The sequence below is a fragment of the Carcharodon carcharias genome, chromosome 3, assembly GCF_017639515.1.
Source record: "Carcharodon carcharias isolate sCarCar2 chromosome 3, sCarCar2.pri, whole genome shotgun sequence".
NCBI lineage: Eukaryota > Metazoa > Chordata > Chondrichthyes > Lamniformes > Lamnidae > Carcharodon > Carcharodon carcharias.
This window is the reverse complement of record NC_054469.1, coordinates 188022622-188043512: the sequence shown is the minus strand read 5'-3', so window position 1 is coordinate 188043512 and position 20891 is coordinate 188022622. Positions and strand designations below refer to the sequence as shown.

At 43.6% G+C, this 20891-nt stretch overlaps 1 protein-coding gene across 1 annotated transcript in view; it reads right to left on the bottom strand.

The window, feature by feature from the left end:
• cap2 (cyclase associated actin cytoskeleton regulatory protein 2) overlaps positions 1-20891 on the bottom strand; it is a 255092-nt gene that overhangs the window by 32192 nt on the left and 202009 nt on the right. The window contains exon 8 of the mRNA XM_041185141.1: positions 2850-3015. Within this exon, the coding sequence (XP_041041075.1) occupies positions 2850-3015 (166 nt within the window). The remainder of the gene's footprint in view (positions 1-2849; positions 3016-20891) is intronic.

Sequence of the window (20891 nt, the reverse complement as noted above, 5' to 3'; positions counted from 1 at the left end):
ACTGGCAAGCCCAATCAGAGGACCTGTTGCAATGTTCGTCTGACAGCTCCATTCGGAGACATGGGGCAGAATTTTCTGCCTACCAGGCGGGCAGGCCCGACCCAATCTCCGGCGGGCGGGGAGCCAATCCCCACCAGAGAAGCGGGCCCTGCCGCCATTTTAAGTGGTCGGGCCAATTAAGGCCCACCCAGCGTGTCGCCCGACGGGAAGCGCTATGCACTTCCTGTGCGCGTTGGGGGGGTTTCCCCAAATGCGAGTGCGCACTGTTTCGTGCCTACGCACAAAAGAGCGCACATCTCCCTGAGGCTAAGTGCTGCCTCAGAGAGATCACTGACACTTTTAAAAATAGAAAAAAAAATCCTTAACATGTCCCCCTCATGTGACAATATCACAAGAGACAGGACATGTTCATTAATTACACTAAAACTTTATTACATTTTTAAAATCCCTACATGAAACCTCATCCCAGCGGTGGATGAGATTTCATGTTTTTTCTAGTTCCCACCGGGGCTCCTGGCCTGCCCACCAACCTTAAGGTTGGACGGGCAGGTCCTTTAATTGTTTTAATGATCCTGTCAATGGCCTCAATTGGCCATTGACAGGTTGGTGGGCCCACAGCTGATTTTGCTGCGGGCCCGCCTTCCTGAAATGTTAAATGGGGTGCGATGACGTTGGGGGTTCTGCCCGATGTCATCCTGTGTCATTTTATGCGTCGGCGAGCGGGCCCCACCCCTTGCTTGCCGACGGCAAAAGTCAGCCCGTGGTTGCTGTCGATGTAGGCAGGAGAATGGGGAGGCACCTCAAGATGAAGGCACCTCTGAAGAATTATAAAAGTGTAAAAAATCAGTATAGCTTTCAGACCATCAATGTAGAAGGGGATCCCCTCCACAGAATGGCCTGTGGCTGCAGCTGTAACCTTCTGGAATATGCAGCTCTACTGGGGGTGGGCGGGATGGGGTGTAATTAAAGGAGGTCTCACAGGTCCAGTCGACTGCCATCGGGAGCTCACCTCTAGGCAACAGCCGACCTCAGCAGCAAGGGGATCACCTGCCACCGGGAAGATCCTGGCATTGTCACCAATTTGTCCCCAAGATGGCACTTCATTAGCTACTCACCACTGCCTATATTCTCTAATTTTTCTATTGGTCCCAGCTCCAAACCTGTCTCTACGGGACTGCGAAAAGTCAGCCCAATGTCCCCAGCCATTTCAGAGGCACAAAGGAGAAAAATGGATGCTGAGTCAATGAAGCAAAGATTAGGAAGGGTGATGGGATGGGTGTTAAGGAGGGTTTTAAACAAGAAGGGAGGTGGAGAGGTTTAGGGATGGAATTCCAGAGGATTCAGCCTTTGGCATGGTGGAAGATACAGCATTACAGGCAATGCGACATATGATGTATACCCACCACTCTACTGTTGGCTGTTAACTACAATGATTTTCTTTCCCGCTTGAAAACAGAGTGAACCTAATAAATCATAATATACTATTTTCAGCGATACAGCCCCTGGTTCCATTATAAGACATGTTGCATTATTCATTAATTTATACAGGATTTTTTCCCCCACTCCTGTAGTTTTCCTTTGTGACCAGCACAGATTTTGTCTTCTCATAATATATGCAATGCTGGAAATTTTGGCTTTCAATAGACTTAGTTATGTCTTACTTGTAGTGTCTTCCTTCTCCACACATTGACGACAATTGGGAGTGATGAACAAAGAGGAGGGAGTGGTTGGATTAAAACACAACACATACCAAGGGGTTGAACTTCCACTCTGTGCATAATTGAGGAAATAAGACCAAAATTTGTTTGAAATTGCTCTGCTTAGGTATAGGCTTCAAGTTGCATAACTACAAATTTAAAATCGTCCAAGGACAATCGGGGCAAAGTAACAGAACATAATTGTTCCTTTCATTAAAAAGTGCTCCTTGATGTATTAAAAACACAGCCTGCTGCAGTTCCATTACTACTGCTGAATATAGATATATCATCAAAACTTGGCATTTTAATAAGTGTGACTAGTACTCCATGTGTGAATAACCTGACTTAAAAAGTGCTGAAAATACCTATTAAAAACTATACTGAACCATCTCACAGTTTCATTGGTGTACTCTAGCCAGTTTCTTAATGAATTTTGATATGAAAACAATCTTTAAAACATGCTTGAATGCTTATGTATCTAAGAAAATTAGTACAATTTTCTACAACTAGGGCACTTTGTAGAATCTTGCAATTGTGACCTAAGGGAGTGGTCAGTTTTGCGTGCAGGGCCCAATTCTGCTGAATTGAATCTTGAACCAGCATAAAAGATGGTGGAAAATACGGAGCCCAAGTGATCGTAACTCATGTAGATTTAAAATTGACTAATCTTTTGCATTGGTTTGGCCAATTATGTTGATATAACTAACAGAAACTCAGCGATAAACATAAAAACATTCAAAACAATGGATGGTCCGGGGCTGACAGCATTGAAGTTTCAAAGAAGAGTCATAGTGGACTTGAAATATTAACTGTTTCTCTCTCCACACATGTTGCCAGGCCACCTGAGGTTTTCCATCAATTTCTGTTTTTATTTCAGATCTCCAGCATCCGCAGTATTTTGCTTTTATTACAGGCATTGTATTAGATTGGGCGGATTGCAAATGTATTTATAGCTCTGCAAACAGTCATTTAAAACAATAGAGTAAAATAATACAGCTACAAATGATCTCTTTTTAAACTAGAATGTACTTAAACATTTGTTTGAAAATATGCAGCAGCCAGTCACAAATATTGCTGACAAGAAACAGGATTTTGTCCAGCTCCCTAGTATCATATGAAGAAAACGACAGTTAGTCGTACTGATATTCTCACCTTTTGTGATTCCTTCTCCTTGATTAAGCTGAGCAAAGAGCTGGGAACGTGCCACAGATGCCTCATCCTTTGATGTTTCTGACAACAGGACTGGAGGGGGCCCAGGAGGGGGAGGAGGTGGAGGCGGGGGACAAGGGCCACAAGATGGCGGAGACATTGCAAGACCCTGAAAACATAGGAAAGACAAACTTTCAGCTGCTATTGTGACAGTGCTCACTATGGCATTAGGCACTCGGCTGTGTGTTATTCATTATAAAATGGCTGCACAGCAGCTTTATTTCATTTTCACTTCAGCAAACTGCAGACCTGGTGTTCTCCCCCACCCCACAAATGAAAATTCAATTTAGACAGTAAGTGGACGCAAATCAAGGAATGCTTAGTCAATATTGAATCGGTAACTTGGGATTGTAATTGACTGTTGATTTGCAATTCATTTCCTTCCATTTACAAATTCTCACTCCTCCCGATTCATTGTGTATCCAATCATTTATTCCTATTACAGAATATGGGGTGTTGCAGACCAAGAAATGAAACGTGGCCTGTTAAGAGTGTATGATTATAGGTAGTCCTGCCAGGTTCCTCAATTTTCACAGCCACTTTCTGTGCCCCCTCCTCGTTCTGTTCCCATTTTCCATTGCCCCAGTCTTCTGTTTACAAGTCCACAGTAACATGCCTTAGCATCACAGTGCACAGGTTGAATCTTGAATGAACTTCACTTTGTATCTTACTATCTGATACAATCTGTAGAGGAACCACCAGACAGAAGCTGCCCTGATTGCCACTGTCACGTAAAGGTAGCACACTCACTCCGAGTCAGAAGGTCATGGGTTCAAGTCCTGCTCCAGAGACTAGAGCACAAAATCTAGGCTGATACTCCAGTGCAATACTGAGGGAGTGCTACACTGTCTGAAGTGCTGTGTTTTGAATGAGATGTTAAACTGATGCTTCATCTGCCCTCTTGGGTGGATGCAAAAGATATCATGGCACTACTTTGAAAAAGAGTACAGAATTTCTCTTGGTGTCTTGACCAGTAATTCACCAGCTGTAAAATGCTTTGGGACATCCTAGAGGTCATGAAAGGTGCTACATAAACATAAGTTTTCTTTTAAATGCCCTGTTCCCCACATCTGTGTCAATTAAAGTTTGTGTACAATATATTCCAGCTGCTACTCCAGGTTGCAATCACTTCCCATTTTTTAAGCAGATCATATACTACTAGTTGGACAGATATTTGATCTCCAAGGCAGTCAAAGGTTAAGGGTTGATGGGGTGGGGTGGGGGGGCATATAAGAAAGTGGCATTGAGGCCAATATCAAATCAACCATGATCTTACTGAATGACAGAGCAGGCTTGAGGACCCTACTCCTGCTCCTATTTCTTATCAATCTAGTAATGATGTCTACAGTTACTTCGTAGGCACCTGCCATCAACTCATTCATCGGTATCTAGCCTTCATCAACTTAAAACATACTGCATGGGTGGAACTGATGCCCACGAAGGCCTATGACACAACTTTGTGGAAATAGAATCTTTTTGTGACATAGTCGAGTGTGCATTTGGCCAATCAACTTTTTTGCCAATGAATAGAAAATAGGCTTTTAGTGGAAAAAGAAGGGACTCGCAGAAACAAATGAGGTTAAGCAAGCATCCTCAATGGTTGAGTATAAAACAAAGAATAAACACCAAAAATGAAGTAACAAATTAACCTATTAAGCTAAGTACTAATTATCAGTGAATGTGATTACTAAGCAATTCTCTCCACCCCAAGGGAACTTTTCTCTTTAAATGTATTCATTCTCAGGCTATGAGTGTCACTGGCAAGGCCAGCATTTTATTACCTTTGAGAAGGTGGTGATAGCCTTCTTCTTGATCGCTACAAACCATGTGGTACAGGTACTGTCACAGTGCTGTTAACTAGGGAGTTCCAGGATTTTGACCCAAAGGTGATGAAGGAATGGCAATATATGTCCAAACTGGAATGGTTTCTGATTTGGTGGGAAATTTGGGAGGTGATATTGTGTCAATGAATCTGCTGCCCTTGTCCTCCCAAGTAGTGGTGGTTGCAGGTTTAGGAAGTGCTGTCAACAAGTCTTGGTAAGTTGTTGCAGAGTAATTGTTGTATACAATTTGGGTTCAATAAGGACATCATATTCTTGCATTACGTTTATCCAAGTATCTTCATGTCACTTGTTAAAATTTTATATCAAATTAGTCATTACTCATGGAACCTTGGCCTATATGATGGTACTTTATTTTGGCACAGTACAGGGCACAGGTTAGTTCGACGGCTATTAAGTGTTAACATGAGTGCTCTTGTAACTGGTATTTTAAAAATTCTTTCATGGGATGTAAGCATCGCTGGCTAGGTCAGCATTTTTATTGCCCATCCCTAATTGCTCTTAAGAAGCTGGTAGTGAGCCACTTTCTTGAACCGTTGCAGTCCATGTAGTGTAGGTACACCCACAGTGCTGTTATAAAGGGAGGTCCAGAATTTTGACCCAGCGACAGTGAAGGAACAGCGGTATGGTTCCAAGTCAGGATGGTGTGTCCGGAGATCCCCACTTGAACTTAATTTTCATTTCCTATGGCTTACAATGAAGCAGCTCAGGTTGAATTATTGTATATGTTGATTAAATCCTGTATCTAATGCATAAATAATTCCATGTATAAATGAAAGATAAAGATCTGACTGTATAATTTAAACAAAAGTGTCTTTACTGGAGTGAATTTTAAATTTTTGAATAAGACAGGACCCTACAGATACGAAAATTCTGAAGCAGCCAGATGGCTCGTCTCCATTCCTAGCTCAGCATATCTGCAACTGAAACTGTCATCCAAGCCTTTGTTACCTCCAGACTCAACTATTTCAATACTTAAACTTGAGCTCATCCAAAACTATATTGCCCATATGCCAACTCGCACCAAGTCCTGTTCACCCATTATCCCTGATCTCGCTGACTTAACACATTGATTCCTGGTTAAGCAAAGACTTGATTTTAAAGTTCTCATTGTTGTGTTCAAAGTCCCCCTTGGCTTCGCCCCTCCCTAGTTCTGTAACCTCCTCCAGCCCTACAATCTTCAGTTCTCTACACTCCTCCAGTTGTAGCCTTTTGTGCATTCCTAATTTTAATCACTGTAGCAGTTGTGCCTTCAGCTGCTTAGACCCTCAGCTCTGCAATTCCCTCTCTAAACCTCTCCAGCTCTCTCTTTAAGATGCTCTTTAAAACCTACATATTTGAACAAGCTTTTGATCAAATGCTTCAATATTGCTTTATACAGCTTAATGTCAAACTATGCCACATTACGTTTTTGTCAAGCACCCAGGAATATTTTTACTACTGTAAAGACACGATATAAATGCAAATTGTTGTTGTTTGTAATGGAGCAATGTGCAGGGCAAAATAATGCAGCGGCCTATCGGGCTTGTGGCCAGGGGACTTAGACAACTATAGGGCCCCTACATGTATATTTAATATAACTGTAGTATATGGCATTGTGATACAATTTGCTTTATTACCGATACAGCAATTAAACATTCTACAAATCTTCATGCATTTCATAAAATGTTTGTGATGTAATGGGTGGGAAAATCATGCTGGTGAGGAGTTCTTGATGTTCCAGGCCCCAAGAATTCTTAGTCCAGCTTTTGTTACGTGTCAACTTTTCTGTCTCCGGATCCCTTTCTACTTCTACCAAAAGGCTTTGTTTCCTCTTGGTGTCAAAACTAATTTAAAACAGACGTGTGCTGGGTGTCAGGCAAAGTAATCAGCAGCCAGTCAGCTGTGAGTGCCCAGTCAGGATCTTGCTGGGAGTTACCATGTAGGCAGCAGTCATCAATGTCTCTCATTGGCTCACTAAAAGGCCCTGATGCGTAGAAATCAGAGCTTTGTGCCTGGGGCAGGGTAACAATTGAAGGCCCTGATAGAAAGAATAGTTAGGGCTTATCAGGCGACCGTGTACCGTCATCTGCAAAAGCCATAGCTTTACAGGATTACCTCAGCTGTTTGTGTTTGCAACAGCTGTTACCCATAGTTCACTACACTGATCTTTGTGCTCACAGTAGCTGTCATTTAATTTGTTATTTGTATGAGTTTTAGGAGGCCCCCAGAGGGGAGGACTGGACCTGATGTGCTCTTCTATATAATAGTCAAGGATGTGTACCGCATCTGATATATTTGTATGTCAATTAAAGCCATTTCTTCAGAATCATACATTGAGAAGGTGCCAAATATATGACCTACAACTGATGAATTGGTTCACATCACATTAGGTGTCCAAATATACATACTGAACTTTCATCTGACAGTTACATTTTCTTCCCATGTCCCTCTGTAGTCTCTCCCCTCCTGTGGATGGTTGGGAAGGTTGGGTTATGTCTTCTTCATTGTCAGGACAGACACACACAGAGAAAAACTTTCCACCTCCTCTTACACCAATCCTGGTTATAACACTAGGGGTGAGAGAATTGGTCCATCAGGAAGCTCTTGAGTTGATCACTGAGCCATACAGCTGCTGGAAGAGCTAAACTCCGAACTCATGAGATGTGGTCCCAAAACCTGATTGCAATATATGAATGCCTCTCCCACATGTTTTCATCTGCCCACCTTCCAATACACTGGGTGCCCTCAGCACTTCTCTCCCATATATTAGTTAAACCCAGAATTCCATTCCAATACACTGGGTGCCCTCAGCAGTCCGATTTGGATCCACACCAAGATAGGTTTGGTGAACACTGCACTGATTCAGCAGCTGTAGTTTGGCTGGGTTATAATATTGGAACTGTTGTAACCTACAGTATGCAGTGTAACAATTCACGCAAGCTCCATTTACGTATTAATTTTACACTCTCAAGACATAGGGCAGAATTTAACAGGTGGCAGGGTTTCCTGCCTCTCTACTTGAAGAGGCTACCTTGCAGCCATTTCGAAGTATCAACTGGCTGGAGATGGGACTTCTGTCTCTCATGTGGGAGGAAGGTCTGCCTCAGAGCTGCCAGTATATCTATTGGCTGGTGGATTTGTAGTCCCAGCAGCGTCACTAGGAGCAGTGGCAGTCCCACCAGAGTGCTGGAGCCCACAGGACCAGGTGGGTCTCGCGGAGGGGAGGGGAAGAAAGGGGAATAAAAACTTGGGGGGTAGCGGGGGGCGGTGGTGGTGTTGGTGGTGGCGGAGTGGGCAAGGCCATGTGGGAAGGGAGTGCCCGGGTGGAGGGGACCAATGAGCAATGTGCCCAACACAGCTCTTCCACCCAAGGGTCCAAGCGGGGTGACCTGTTGGGCTTCCCTCTTGGTCCCTGAACTCTTCTCCCCCACCTGCAATGGCACAGTGAGTAGGAACACCTATTAGTGAGCCACAAGTTCCACCCCTGGTGTAAGCTGATCCCAAATGTCCTATGTAAGTGTGCTACAATTGGGTTCAGTGCCCTAAGCTGGGCCAGGGCAATGGGGCACCGATTAACATTCTAACATTGAGACCCTATTAGAATGGATAAGTGGGTACAAGCTCAGCTGTATGGCTCTATCTGTTGCGATTTCCCCATCCATGCTCGTGATTAAGGAGGACTATGTGGAGGGATGGGGGAGGGGTTAGTGAGGGCTACTAAAGCCTGGGGAAATGCACCTCAGCACAAACAACCTCATAGTAAAATAATAAGATGGGGGAAAATAAGAAAGATAACATTTGCAATTATATATCACCTTTCACAATCTCAGAATGTTCCAAAGCACTTTATAGCCAATAGAGTACTTCAGAAGTGTAATCATTGTTGTAATGTAGGAAACGAGTCACCCAATTTGCACACAGGAAGCTCCCACAAACAGTAAGGTGATGATGATCAGTTTAATCTGTTTTAATGATGTTAGCTGTAGGGTAGTTATTGGGCAGGGCACTGGGAAGGACTAACCTCTGTTCTTCTTTGAAAGAGTGTCATGGGATCTTACACATCCATACCTCAGTTTAATGTCTGATCCAAATGGCAGTATCTTCGACCTCGGTAATAATTGGAAAATGCGATAAGAATTGAAGGATTAAACATTAGTGGATCTTTCCTGAATGCAGAGCGTCAGCCAATGGCAACTACCACCAGTATAAGGAGATGCCCAATAGGGAATCGCAGGTTTAATACCATGATCTGTACAACACAACCAGCAAGGATGCCAGTTTATTAAGAGCTGCCTCTTTAGGGAATGATCCAGGTGGGCTTTCATACATGAAGTTTTTAACACCAATTCCTTGACCCTTTTGGAAAATAAGGGGCGGAATTTTCTGTGCCCGCTGGCATTGGGCGTGAGCGGACAATATGGCTAGAAGGCCAACAATCGGTTTCAGGATGTCATAGTCATAGAGTCGTAGAGGTCTACAGCACAAAAAAGGCCTTTCGGCCCATCAAGTCTGCACCCATCAAACAAGTACCTAACTGCTCTAATCCTATTTTCCAGCACTAGGCCCATAGCCTTGTATGCCATGGCATCACAAGTGCACATCCAAATACTTCTTAAATGTTATGAGGGTTTCTGCCTCTACCACCGTTTCAGGCATTGAGTTCCAGATTCCGACCACCCTCTTGGAGAAAAAATTCTTCCTCACATCACCTCTAAACCTCCTGCCCCTTACCTTAAATCTATGCCCCCGGTTATTGATTCCTCCACCAAGGCGAAAGGTTCCTTCCTGTCTACCCTATCTATGCCCCTCATAATTTTATACACCTCAATCATGTGCCCCCTCAATCTCCTCTGCTCCAGTGAAAATAACCCCAGTCTATCCAATCTCTCCTCACAACTAAAACACTCTAGCCCAGGCAACATCCTGGTAAATGTCGTGAAACCAGTTTGCAATTGTTCGCTCTACCCATCAATGGTGGGCCATGTTTCCTGCTGTCGGACACTGGGAATCTCACTGTAATACATCTGTAGATCATTATAAGCCCAGCTCGCTGGAATCATCCGACCACGCTGGATCATCCGAGCATGTCAGCGTGATTGCATGCCGACATGTTTCACAACTGTACAGAAGCAACGTGCATCTGGTGGGCTGCACCTCGCTCGGGACTTTGAGGTTTGTTTGCCTACCTTGCTTTGGGCAGCACTCACAGTCATCAGTGCCAGGCTTCTCAGGCAGCACCACATCACTTTTAGGGGGGCTCTGGGGCTGGTCCCTACCAACCAGGTCAGCCATAACATGGGGGTGGATTCTCAATGGCTGCAGGGCTAGGGCTTGCTTGGGGAAGGGGGGGAAGTGGTCTCAGGCAAGGGAACAGGCTGCAGGGTGAGGGCTGTACTGGGGAAAGGGTATATCACAGGGTTTGTGTGGGGGCATAAGTTGATCTGTGCAAGTGGCATCCTCTTCTGTGCAGCATTGGCAATGATAATTGCTGCCATCACCTACAAAGCCGGAGTGGTAATGTTGCTGCTCTTCCTGCTGCCAGAGTGGGGGTAGAGGACATCATGGCGGGCCTCCAGGGCATCCAAAAGATGCTCGAGGGATGCGTCACTAAACCACAGGGCTACAGTCTTCTTGCCTTTTGGGGACATGTCTTCTTTGCAGTCCTGGGCTGCAAGCACTGAGAGGTGTCTGTGAGGTTGCACTTTAAATGTGGTGCCTGACGTAATGAAGTGGCGTGGGGGGTGAATTGGAGCACGCCTACTAACGAAATGGCATGTTTCCCAGGAATGCATGATTAATGAGGAGGGATTGGGATGAAAAGCCGCCATTACGACTAGCGGATAAAACGTCCTTTTTCCTGCCCAATACCACACTTAGTGGACCGTTCCACCCATGGCCTTTCAGGAGAAGCAGAGGCTGGGATTTTCCAGCCCCAGCGCAGCAGGTCAGGAACTTGGCTCTTTACCCAACAGACACACTGAGCAGGTGTACAGCTACATTAAACACAGGCCTTTTGTTACGGCATTTCTTCACTGAAAACAAAATGAAGTGAGTACCTACTCGCTGTCCCATTATAAGACCACCTGTTTCACTTGAACACAGCAGCCAGTGACATACAACCCTTGCAAGTTAACAGCTGAAAAGCAGCCGACTACGTTTTTGGGGCTGTAAATGGTCTTTGGAGAGTGAACAAAGAATTGCTCAGTAGGAATTATTTACCAAGAACATAAACATTTCATCAGCGTCTGTTGTGTATTGTCAGGTCCCCAGGTGCCCATAACCACTGCATTAACTCTACACAATTAATAATATCCAGCCAGTCACATGAATCCTCCTTGACATAGGCTTCTGTTTGGCTGTATTTTTCATTGTACTGTATTGTTTTATTCAAATATACTTACACAGGATGAACATTCACTAAGATATACCAGAATCAGGAAATTCAACACCAGGAAATATTGAAAACTGAGAAATTAAAATAAAAAAATTACAATGAAAGGAGGGGACACTAAAAAAAAGGGGAAAGTAATGAAGGTTTGAATTTATATATCACCACTTCTCATGTTTTCTAAAGGTCCTCCTAACTGCAAATTCTCAACACTTAGTAATATTCTGTTATTTCAATCTCACACTTTGTAGATGTCACAGATGGCAGTAGATTATACATAGAAAGGGGTATTTTACATTGTCCTACTGGAGATATTTCAACAATGATGAAGTGAACGGATAATTTGTTACATTTTCCAGTGCGGGATCTCAAGGAAGGGAGATGGTCAGTTTGAAATTAAAGAGCTGGCTCAACAATCTTAAACAAAAGACAAATGTAGATTTATGTAGCACCTTCCACATTCTCAGGATGTCCCAGAGCTCTTTGGCAGCAACAAACCACTTATGAGACATAGTTACTGTCGACAAACACTGCAACTAATTCTGTTTTTAGCCAGATCACACAAACAGCAAGGAGATAAAAGGCAGGTTTTGGTGGTATGAGCTGGGATGGGTATTGGGCAGAACACCAAGAGATTTTAATGCCCTTCTTTGAAGAACTGCCACCAGAACAGGCAGGTTTAATGTCTCATCCAAACAACAATACATTACTCCCTCAATTTCATCCAGAAGTGTCAGCATAGAATATGTCACTCGGGGTATGAAACTCCCATTTTCTGACTCAGGAATGAGGGTGCTACAAAATGCCAAGCTAACAAGGTGGGCAAGTGTCAAAAATAACAGGGTCCTTTGTGGCATTTTTTCATTGTTTTTCTTTTCAACTGCACCTTAGATAGAATCAGGCAGGACATAAGCAATAAAAATTGAGAATATTGGTAATAAAAGGCAGGTTGATCGGCTGCTGGACAATGCACTTTTTTTCTTTTTATCCCAGTTGTTTTGAGGAAACCAATCCCAAAGGGAACTGTTTCACATTACTACTTCTGTTGCCAAGCTGATGTACACTTTGTATCAGTGAACAAAACTGGAGGGAAGTTACACTGATCTGCTTATTTTTCAAGTTCTATTGTTAATGGGATTTTATAAGAATTACATCAGCTGTTTGCTTTACTGAGGCAATTCAGGAAATTCCAAATTATAAAACCCTGTGCATTACCCTCAGGGAACAGCCACTTCGACACCAGTTTGCATTGTCTGCTGCTTACATAAAGAGTCCCACGGATCGAGCAAGAACAATTCAGAATGGTTCGGCTCAGGTCAGTTCAACTTAATATATTCATTCAAGAATCATACACACACACAAACATATAAAACTTCTTACAGTATCACAATGCAAAGAACTTTTCTATGAGGTTCTGAAAATTGCAGCCTCGTTACATCTTTTTGTAATTACAGGACATGATTTCTGTCCTGACTTCTGAACAAGACACCCAAATTTAAGTCCCTGGATTTAATGTACCCTTCAAATACCTCTTTGGAGTTCCAATATTGGGGGCAAATAAAGGAAGTCCTTAATTGGGGCTTTTCTCACAGTTCTCAGTCAGAACTATTAAGGCCTTATGTTAGGGCTGAAGCCCCAAACTGTGCACCTGAAAATATACTGATGTTCATCCAAGTAAGAAGAATAAAATCCTGAAAATCTAAATGAAAAATACGATATGATCAGTCATGCAAGTTAACTAGATTACCCCAAAAAGCAGGCACAAGGATTGTAATGTGTGAATAACTTGTACCCATTCACTATGATGCAGGCAGGATGTTAAATTCAGGTTCTCTTGTTTTAGATGATTACTGCACATACAGTGCTCTGCATGCTGCTCACTGGCTGCGTGCATCTGCAGAGGGCTCGATGTTGCGAGTGCTTACAACTGCTTAAAGCCAGCCTGCACCTCTCAAAGGGAAGGTGTATTGTGGTTGGAACAGAAGCTGGGAGATTTTTAAAAGTGAAAAAAAGGAGGACTTGCAGTTATATAGTGCCTTTCACAACCTCAGGATGTCCCAAAGCACTTTACAATGAAATGTAGTCACTGTTGTAATATAGAAAACACTCAGTTAGCTCCCACACAAAAGTAATGGGATGAATCTGTTTTTTGTGATGTTGATTTAAGGATAAATATTGGCCAGGGCACCTGGAATAACTCCCCTGTTCTTCTTCGAAATAGCGCTGTGGGGTCTTTTACATTCACCAGTTATATAGGCCTCTGTTTAACATTTGATCCAAAAGATGGCACCACGGACAGTGCACCACTCCCTCAGAACTGCTCTGGACTGTCTTGATCAGGTCTTGGAATGGACCTTGAACTCATAATTTTATGACACAGAGGCGAGAGTTCACTGTCAACAATGGCTGACCAAGGTGGACAGTGTGCACCAAGTTCTCAGTCACTGTGCTCGAGATCTTGATGGAAGAGGTGGAACAGAGGGGGTATGTCCAGTATACTCAGGGGGTCAGATGGCCCTCCAGACTCATGCTCAGGAGGCAAATAGCTAGCTGCAGAGGTCAATGGCAGCATAGCTGTAAGGCCAGTGAATTTATCTTCAATGCCATATCCTACTGACTGCATCACTTGACTCATCCACTGCTCAATTCACTATGCCCTAATCACTCATTCTGTAACCCAGTCAAGCAGCAGAGAAACAGCAGGAAGACAGTCAAGATGAAGAGAGTCACTCTCACAGATGTAGCCACCAAGTCAGATACTAATACCGCACATATTTTAGAGCATAGTATAGAGGTGGGATCTCCAGGTGATGAGAAACCAGGCACAAGTGCACAGGAGTCAGGGCCATGCAAAAGGATAGCACAGGTACCAACTCACCAGAGGGCTAGGTCACACACTAGTTCTGCTTAAGAGTGCTCAGATGAGGTCTTTGAATCGCTAGACTGCAGAAGCTTCTGTATACACCCAAATTCTTGCACTGGAAACCCTGCCAGAAAGCATGCAATTAATGTCAAAAAGCCTGGAAAAGCCTGCCATCAACTTGGCAAAGTGCTTTGCAGAGAGCTTGGAGCCCATCCTTTTCAGCGCGGAAGGGTGGTCATCTCCACCTGCACCTGTGGAACCAACCATGATGCAATGCCTGAAGGTCAATGTCTCAGTTTCCGTTGCAGCAGAAGCAGCTACCACCAGCATTCTGCGTGCTGCAGTGAAAGCTCAGACTGCTGTCATGCAAGATCAACTTGCTGCCATTGTGGCTGTGGATACCAGGGTTCAAAAGGGCAATCCAATAGATTATTAAGATTGCTAATGTGCTGCTCCAAGAAAGTGGTAATAGCTCCATGAAGCTTGAACTTGCTGTCCTCAGTCAGGATGACAGCATTTGTGCTCTTACACTGGCTACAACTCCAGTGCCTTTGCTGTTGTCTGTCAGTCAGTCCAGACTATTGCAGTCCAGGCCAAGATAGTGCAATATGAAGCTGGGCCCTTCCAGACCCAGAGTTGCTCAAGGTTGCCACCAAGGCCATCTGCAGCGTTCTCAACTGAAGGGCAGCAACCTTCCACCAGCCAGGTTGCTTCAGCCAAGTACCTTGTAGAAGCACAAGGACAGGCAAAGGCTTACGGGAGAGGCAGAAGGGTGACATTTTTAATGCATTATGTGGATTTGTAAATTTGGTTTGGAATGTATATTTTGTGTTGTATTCTTGCATTGTGGGAAAGAGGACAATGTGATGATTATATTATTGTGTTGTTGGGTTGGAGTAATTTTAATGATATCCCAAAGACTAAAGCTATAAACACTCTAACATTTATTTTTGCATATTTACAGATTATAGGGAACATTTCTATACACTTTTGGCCATGCTTGCTTCTTTCTTATTTTCACTTTGAGAATTCCCCAGTCTACATCACATGATTGGATGTCATGCCCTTCTATGACATCACAGGCTATTGCAGTTAAACATTTATGGACTTAGTCTACAAATGTCAGTGACAGAGGAAAGGCAAAGAGTGGCAGGACTGTTGGTAAATGGGGAGGTGTTACTGGTATCGCTCCTGAGTTATTTAATGATGTTGCACGCAGGCAGTAAAATGCTGTCTATGTTGTAGCCTCCTTTCCTCTTAGTGTTTTTTCACTTCTGCCTATTCCTCAGCTTCTCACCTAATAGGTGTAGCAAGACAAATTCCCTCATTATGGTCAGGCTGTGCAGCATATCACAATACTTGAGACCCATTCAGTGAGTGCTGCAGGGTTCCTCCTGAGTGGTCCAGCGGAAGCATTACTTGAAAATGCCAATGGTGTGCTCTACAATGTTCCATGTGGACGGATGGGTCTCATTGTAAGCTTGCAGCTTTTGTGCATAAGTTCTGGACTGGAGCCCTAAGCCATGTCATGAGTAGTTAACCCTTGTTGCCCAGTAGCCACCCTTGAATTTGCTGTGGTGTTTCAAATACATTAAGACTACCACAGAACAAACAAATTAAGACCACTGCCAGGAAACCAGACATTTCACTGAATATTAAGCTGCCTGTGGTCAAATATCAGGTGCACCTTGAGGAAGTGGAATCCCTTTCAGTTCAAGAAAATGAGTTGACAGGAGGTGGGAGCAGTAATGTATGTGCAATCAACAGCACCCTGCACCAATCCAAGCAAACCCTTGTGCTAACTCTGCCTGCTTGCCTTGAGAAGAGAGAAGAAGAGGAGATTGGCTCTCTTTGCCTCAAGAGCCTCAGTGCTCATTTTTAGGCACCAGTGCACTGCAAACTGCATGATGTTGTTTATAATGCTAACACAGTCTGGAAGAAGCTAGATGCATAAAAATACACAGCCAGTCAACTTAACAGTCCCAGGCAACACAGTCCTTGCCCTTGTTCTGAGGTTGCAGTTGTGGCTGCACCAAGCGACAGATTTTAGTCCTGACCTCTTTAATGAAGCGTAGATGTCTCAAACCTTGGACATCACTGAAGTTCAAGCAAGAGAATTCCTGCTGAGGGCCCTTCTACCTCTACCATCTTCCAGCAGCTTGTCCTGCTATGCATGGCTTCTCTTCATTCCCCCAGACATACTCAATTCCAAGAGGAAGGTCTTTTAGGCCACCTGTGTCTGGGAGCAACTGTTTCAGCACAAGCTTTTAAAGCCACCAAAAGTATTTGAGCGCCATCCAGACAACTCCTTGTACAGTTTTGAAACTTCAGTCAAGTATAGAGAAGCATCCAAAATGCACTGCATTGCACCAACAATCAGAAGAAATAATTCAGCAACTAACCTGTAATTAGTTCATGACCTCTTTAAATAGCACTTGCAGGGGCAATGTGCCTTCTAACTCCTGTTTTATGCGCACAACTGGCTTGTTGCACTGTACAGTTCCTTTGAGATTGACTCATGGTCACGCAGCTTAAAGGGACGTTGCTTGTGTGCGGCCTGTTTGCTCCCTGCCCAGCACATTTCTGATTGAAAAGCATGGCCCACACAGCTTAGAGGAACACTGGTGGGGAGTCCTTCACGCCGTTTAACAGTGTGCAGCTGTGTGAAGACAGGGCTCTGAATGGAGCGTGGAACTTGATAATTAACTTAATAATCGTGTTAGCTCAAGTGTTACACACTCGACTGGCGCATGATCTGGCTGCTCTGCATGGTTCCAGTGGTTGTTAGGTGCATTTGCACAAACTCCTTTAATAGTATGGTGTCCCATGTGCTTCACATCAGGAGTATATGCATGAATTGGAGACATAATTCTTAAACTTTAGGGGGTCTTGCAGCTTCCAAAAACGAGTGTTACAGAGCTCAATTTCTCTCTCATTGTCTATAGAGTGCATCAAGAGATTAGCATTTTGGTGATAGATCCTTTGTGAGAAGATAAGAAAATCCATAAATAATGTGAATGGAAAAAAGGGGAAAATCACAATTTTTCTTTTGATTTATACATCTGCTGACCTACTGTAGTCAGTGCTGACTTTGGGTCACAGAATATACTAAAATACGAGAAGGGCAGCAGGGAGCAAATGTAATGCTTACAGGAAATGAGTATAGGACTTCCAATACATTATAGATTGATATAGTAGCTTGTTCGATATTTGGTGTCAGGTGCAACTTATTGCAATAGTGGAATATTCCTCCTTTGTGGAAGCTTCCCTAAGATTCCTAGGAAACCTGTGTCACCTAGAAATTTTCAGGCCAGTGTGAACTGGGTGCAGATCCCTCTGTTTGGACTTATAGGACTGAACTGAGATGCACTTGATATTTGGCCTCAGGCCTAAGGTGACCACTCTGGTGTAGGTTTCAGTACATGACCTCTCATCTCCAACTGCCCCATGCTCCCACTATGGGTCGCCCCACATATCCATCTGTGGGATGCAATGCTTTCTTGCCAACTGGCAACTAAACAAACTCGACCAGATGATTTTTAAAAGTCTGTTTGATTGACCTCCTGAGGTTGTTCACAGTAACTTTGTGAAAACTCCAGAAATGCCCTGGAGGGTTGGTAACCGTGCCTGGACTTCATTGACACAGACCAGCGAGCTATGAACCCCTACTGGGCCTCCCCAGGCAGCTCGCTGACTAGTAGTTTGGAATTTCATACTGCTATGTCACTCTGAGTGTTTACAGGGGAACAGCAGGCAGGCAAGCAGGGGCCAATAACAGTCTGTGGGACTGCAGCACAGGGAGGAGAGAACCACTCCCACTCCTCTCTGGCTTCACATGCTTGGTGGTAGCCTGCAGCATTCCCTTTAAGGACTATGGCTAAACTGTATCTAGACCAAGTTTTTCAGAATGCAGCCAATTTGGCAGAAATCAATGGCAAAGATAATTGGGAGATATATATAGCATGTGGCTGATCCAAAATCACTTGTTTTACATTGTCGCCCAAAGTTAAAATTACCCCTATACTGTATTCAGAAGTGCTGACCGAATCTCAGAATTGAGGAAGAGTTTTAATAATGATATAATCTGAATGAGCTCATCATCTTCATTTATCTTTGAGCTTCTGGAGTCCAGATGGCAAGGGTCATGGCCACCTTTAAGCTGTTAGAATGGGTTCCCCCACTCCACTGGCAAAACTGCAGATAACTCTGGAATCAGGATGAGGGAAAGGTGTGAGCGATGGATTTGTGAGAAAACCAAGTGTGTTGACTTTGGTCTCCTTGAATCTGAACCACATAATAATATCACATGTAATGGAACATTTTCTCTCATCCAAAGATGTGTGCATTATGTAAACTCGCCTTCATGGAATGCCATGCGTGGTTCTATTTTGAAATTCTACAATTTCTATTAATGGTACAATTCCACCCCCACCCCAAACAGCTATGGATTCCTTAGTGTACTGTGGCAGTGCAATATCTGATCTGAACTTCATGCTTTCGCTTCTAATCGGGCTTAACGGATCATAATTAAACAAAACAGAGTGTGTTGGGATCACAGTAAAACACCTCAGGGTGCTTTTCCTGTGCCAATCCTCAGCTAAGAGGGAATGTCAAGTGCTGATTCAGCTGTTCACAAATCCTCAAGATATGCGTACACAATCACTCCATTTCAAAAAGAAAAGAAGGCTCAAACAGCTGAAAAAAATGAGCTAAAGTAATCCTCCAATTTTACTATGTAAAAGGTGCCTAACAAGGTTAAACAACGCAGTAGAGGTTGGAGATAGGCAGGCTGGAAGGAGGGCTACACAAAGTAATTCTCTGCACAAATATATTTTCTTTCTTTCGCCATTTCCCCCATCCCTCCCTTCCCAATCCCGCCTGTGGTAGCTGATCAAGGCACAGGCAGAGAAGCCTGGAGCAAATCTTTTCTTTGCCTTTTGTTGAAAGATTGAAGTTGATTGGTTTGTATTTTGCCCGCAATGGATATAAATTAGAAGAAAGATCCTGGATTTATGTAGCAACTTTCAAAACCTCAAGACATTCCAAAACACTTTACAGTCAATGAAGTACCTTCGTCACTATTGTAATGTAGCAAATATCTTGCACACAGCAAGATCCCACAAATAGCAAGATGATAATTGTCAGATTGTTTGTATTTAGTGATGTTGGTTGTGGAATAAACTTTGGCCAAAACACCAGCTGTTTGAAATAGTGCCATGGGATTTTACGTCCCTTTGGGAGGGTAGTCAGCCTTTTTTTAATGTCCCATTCAAAAGCACCTTGACAGGCTGCACTCTCTCAGTATTACGCTGACGTGTCAGCCTAGATTTTCTGTTAAAATTTCTGGAGGGGGTGGCTGAATGCACTACTCTCTGACTCGGAGGCAAGAGAGCTACCACCGAGATATGGCTGATATGGGGAAGGAAGAGGGAAAATGGAGCTGCCACCCCTAGATCCAACGTCATTAAGAATATTCCTCCCTCTTTCAAGAATTAGGAGAATTTGCCCTCTCACACACAGCGTTCTTGGACTAGGGAGTGTTTCACTATAAGTGGTTATTAAAGCAGACTACCACATAATTCAAAAAGTAACTACATAAGAATTTCAAATGGGTGAATATGAAAGGATACAGAACAAGAGAGGGAAATGTGTTGAGAACAGATAGTTCCAATTAAGGAATTGGCATCAGTACAAGGACGATGAGTCAAATAACTTCCTTCTGTGTTGTATTCGTGAGGTTGCAACCTTGTTCATTACAAGCCCTTTCACAACAGATTCAGAAGGTTGTGGTTTCAAATCCAAATCCAGAGTCATCTAAGCTGACACCTCAGATGAAACATCAAACTGAGGCACCGTGGGCTCCCTCAGGTGTATGTAAAAGATCCCACAAACAACACCACTAAAAATCTGATCAGTTATCTAATCTTGTTTGTGGGAGTTTGCTGTGTGCAAACTGACTGTCATATTCCTACACTACAACAAAGACAACATTTCAAAAGTAATAATGTGATGAAAGGTGTTTTGGGACATTCCAAAACCATGGAAGGCCCTATATAAATGCAATTTTACATTCCATATTTTCCTTCTGAATCATATACAGTACTTTCATTGAGTCCATTTCAGATGTCCATTTACACTTGAGACTGGATTTTTGTTCTGGTTCGGGACCTCGATGTCAGGCATGTTTTAGATCCTAATCCACCATCGTGTTGGCGCACTACGTGATTTTTGACCAGCTGACAAATTAGTGGTCAGGTACATATTTGGTGTCCAATTAAGGATGGCGGGTGTGCTCCTGAAGCTGCAGGGCCATTAGGAGGGCTGCCACAGTACATCACAGATCACTAGCCCCACTGTCAAGAGTTAGTTGCTGCCAGTCCATGTTGAGAGAGAGAGAGGGTGTCTCAAGATGGAAGTCCCCTCTGAAGAGCTTTTAACAAGAGTGAAAGTTATATTGGTCACTGCTGCCACACTGCTACTGTGGCCACCTCAGAGTTGCAGCCATGGGTCCTGCTGCAAGAATCTACCTCCATCCTTTCGCCGGGATTCAACCTTAGCGGGCTGCTGACTGGAATTTCCTTATTGTGTCCTTAACAGGCCCTTTAATGGCTTTAAATGGCTACCTGCTGCTTGCAGGTGATACATGGGTTGGTGTCAGAATATTGGGGGCCTGTCTACCTCTGGTCCCACCTCTAGGCTGTTTAAAAGTTTGACTCTTGGAGTCACTGTAATGACCAAATGTGGCAGCTCATGGGTGTCCAATCTTTTACAGAAAGTCATACTTCACGGCACAAAACAGTCAGCACTGCTAGTTGTACACTTAGTACTTAACATAAAAATTCCTAATAATTCAGTTCATCATTTAAATGATGGGCACAGACGGACAAGATCTCAGTGTAGACGCGCCCAGT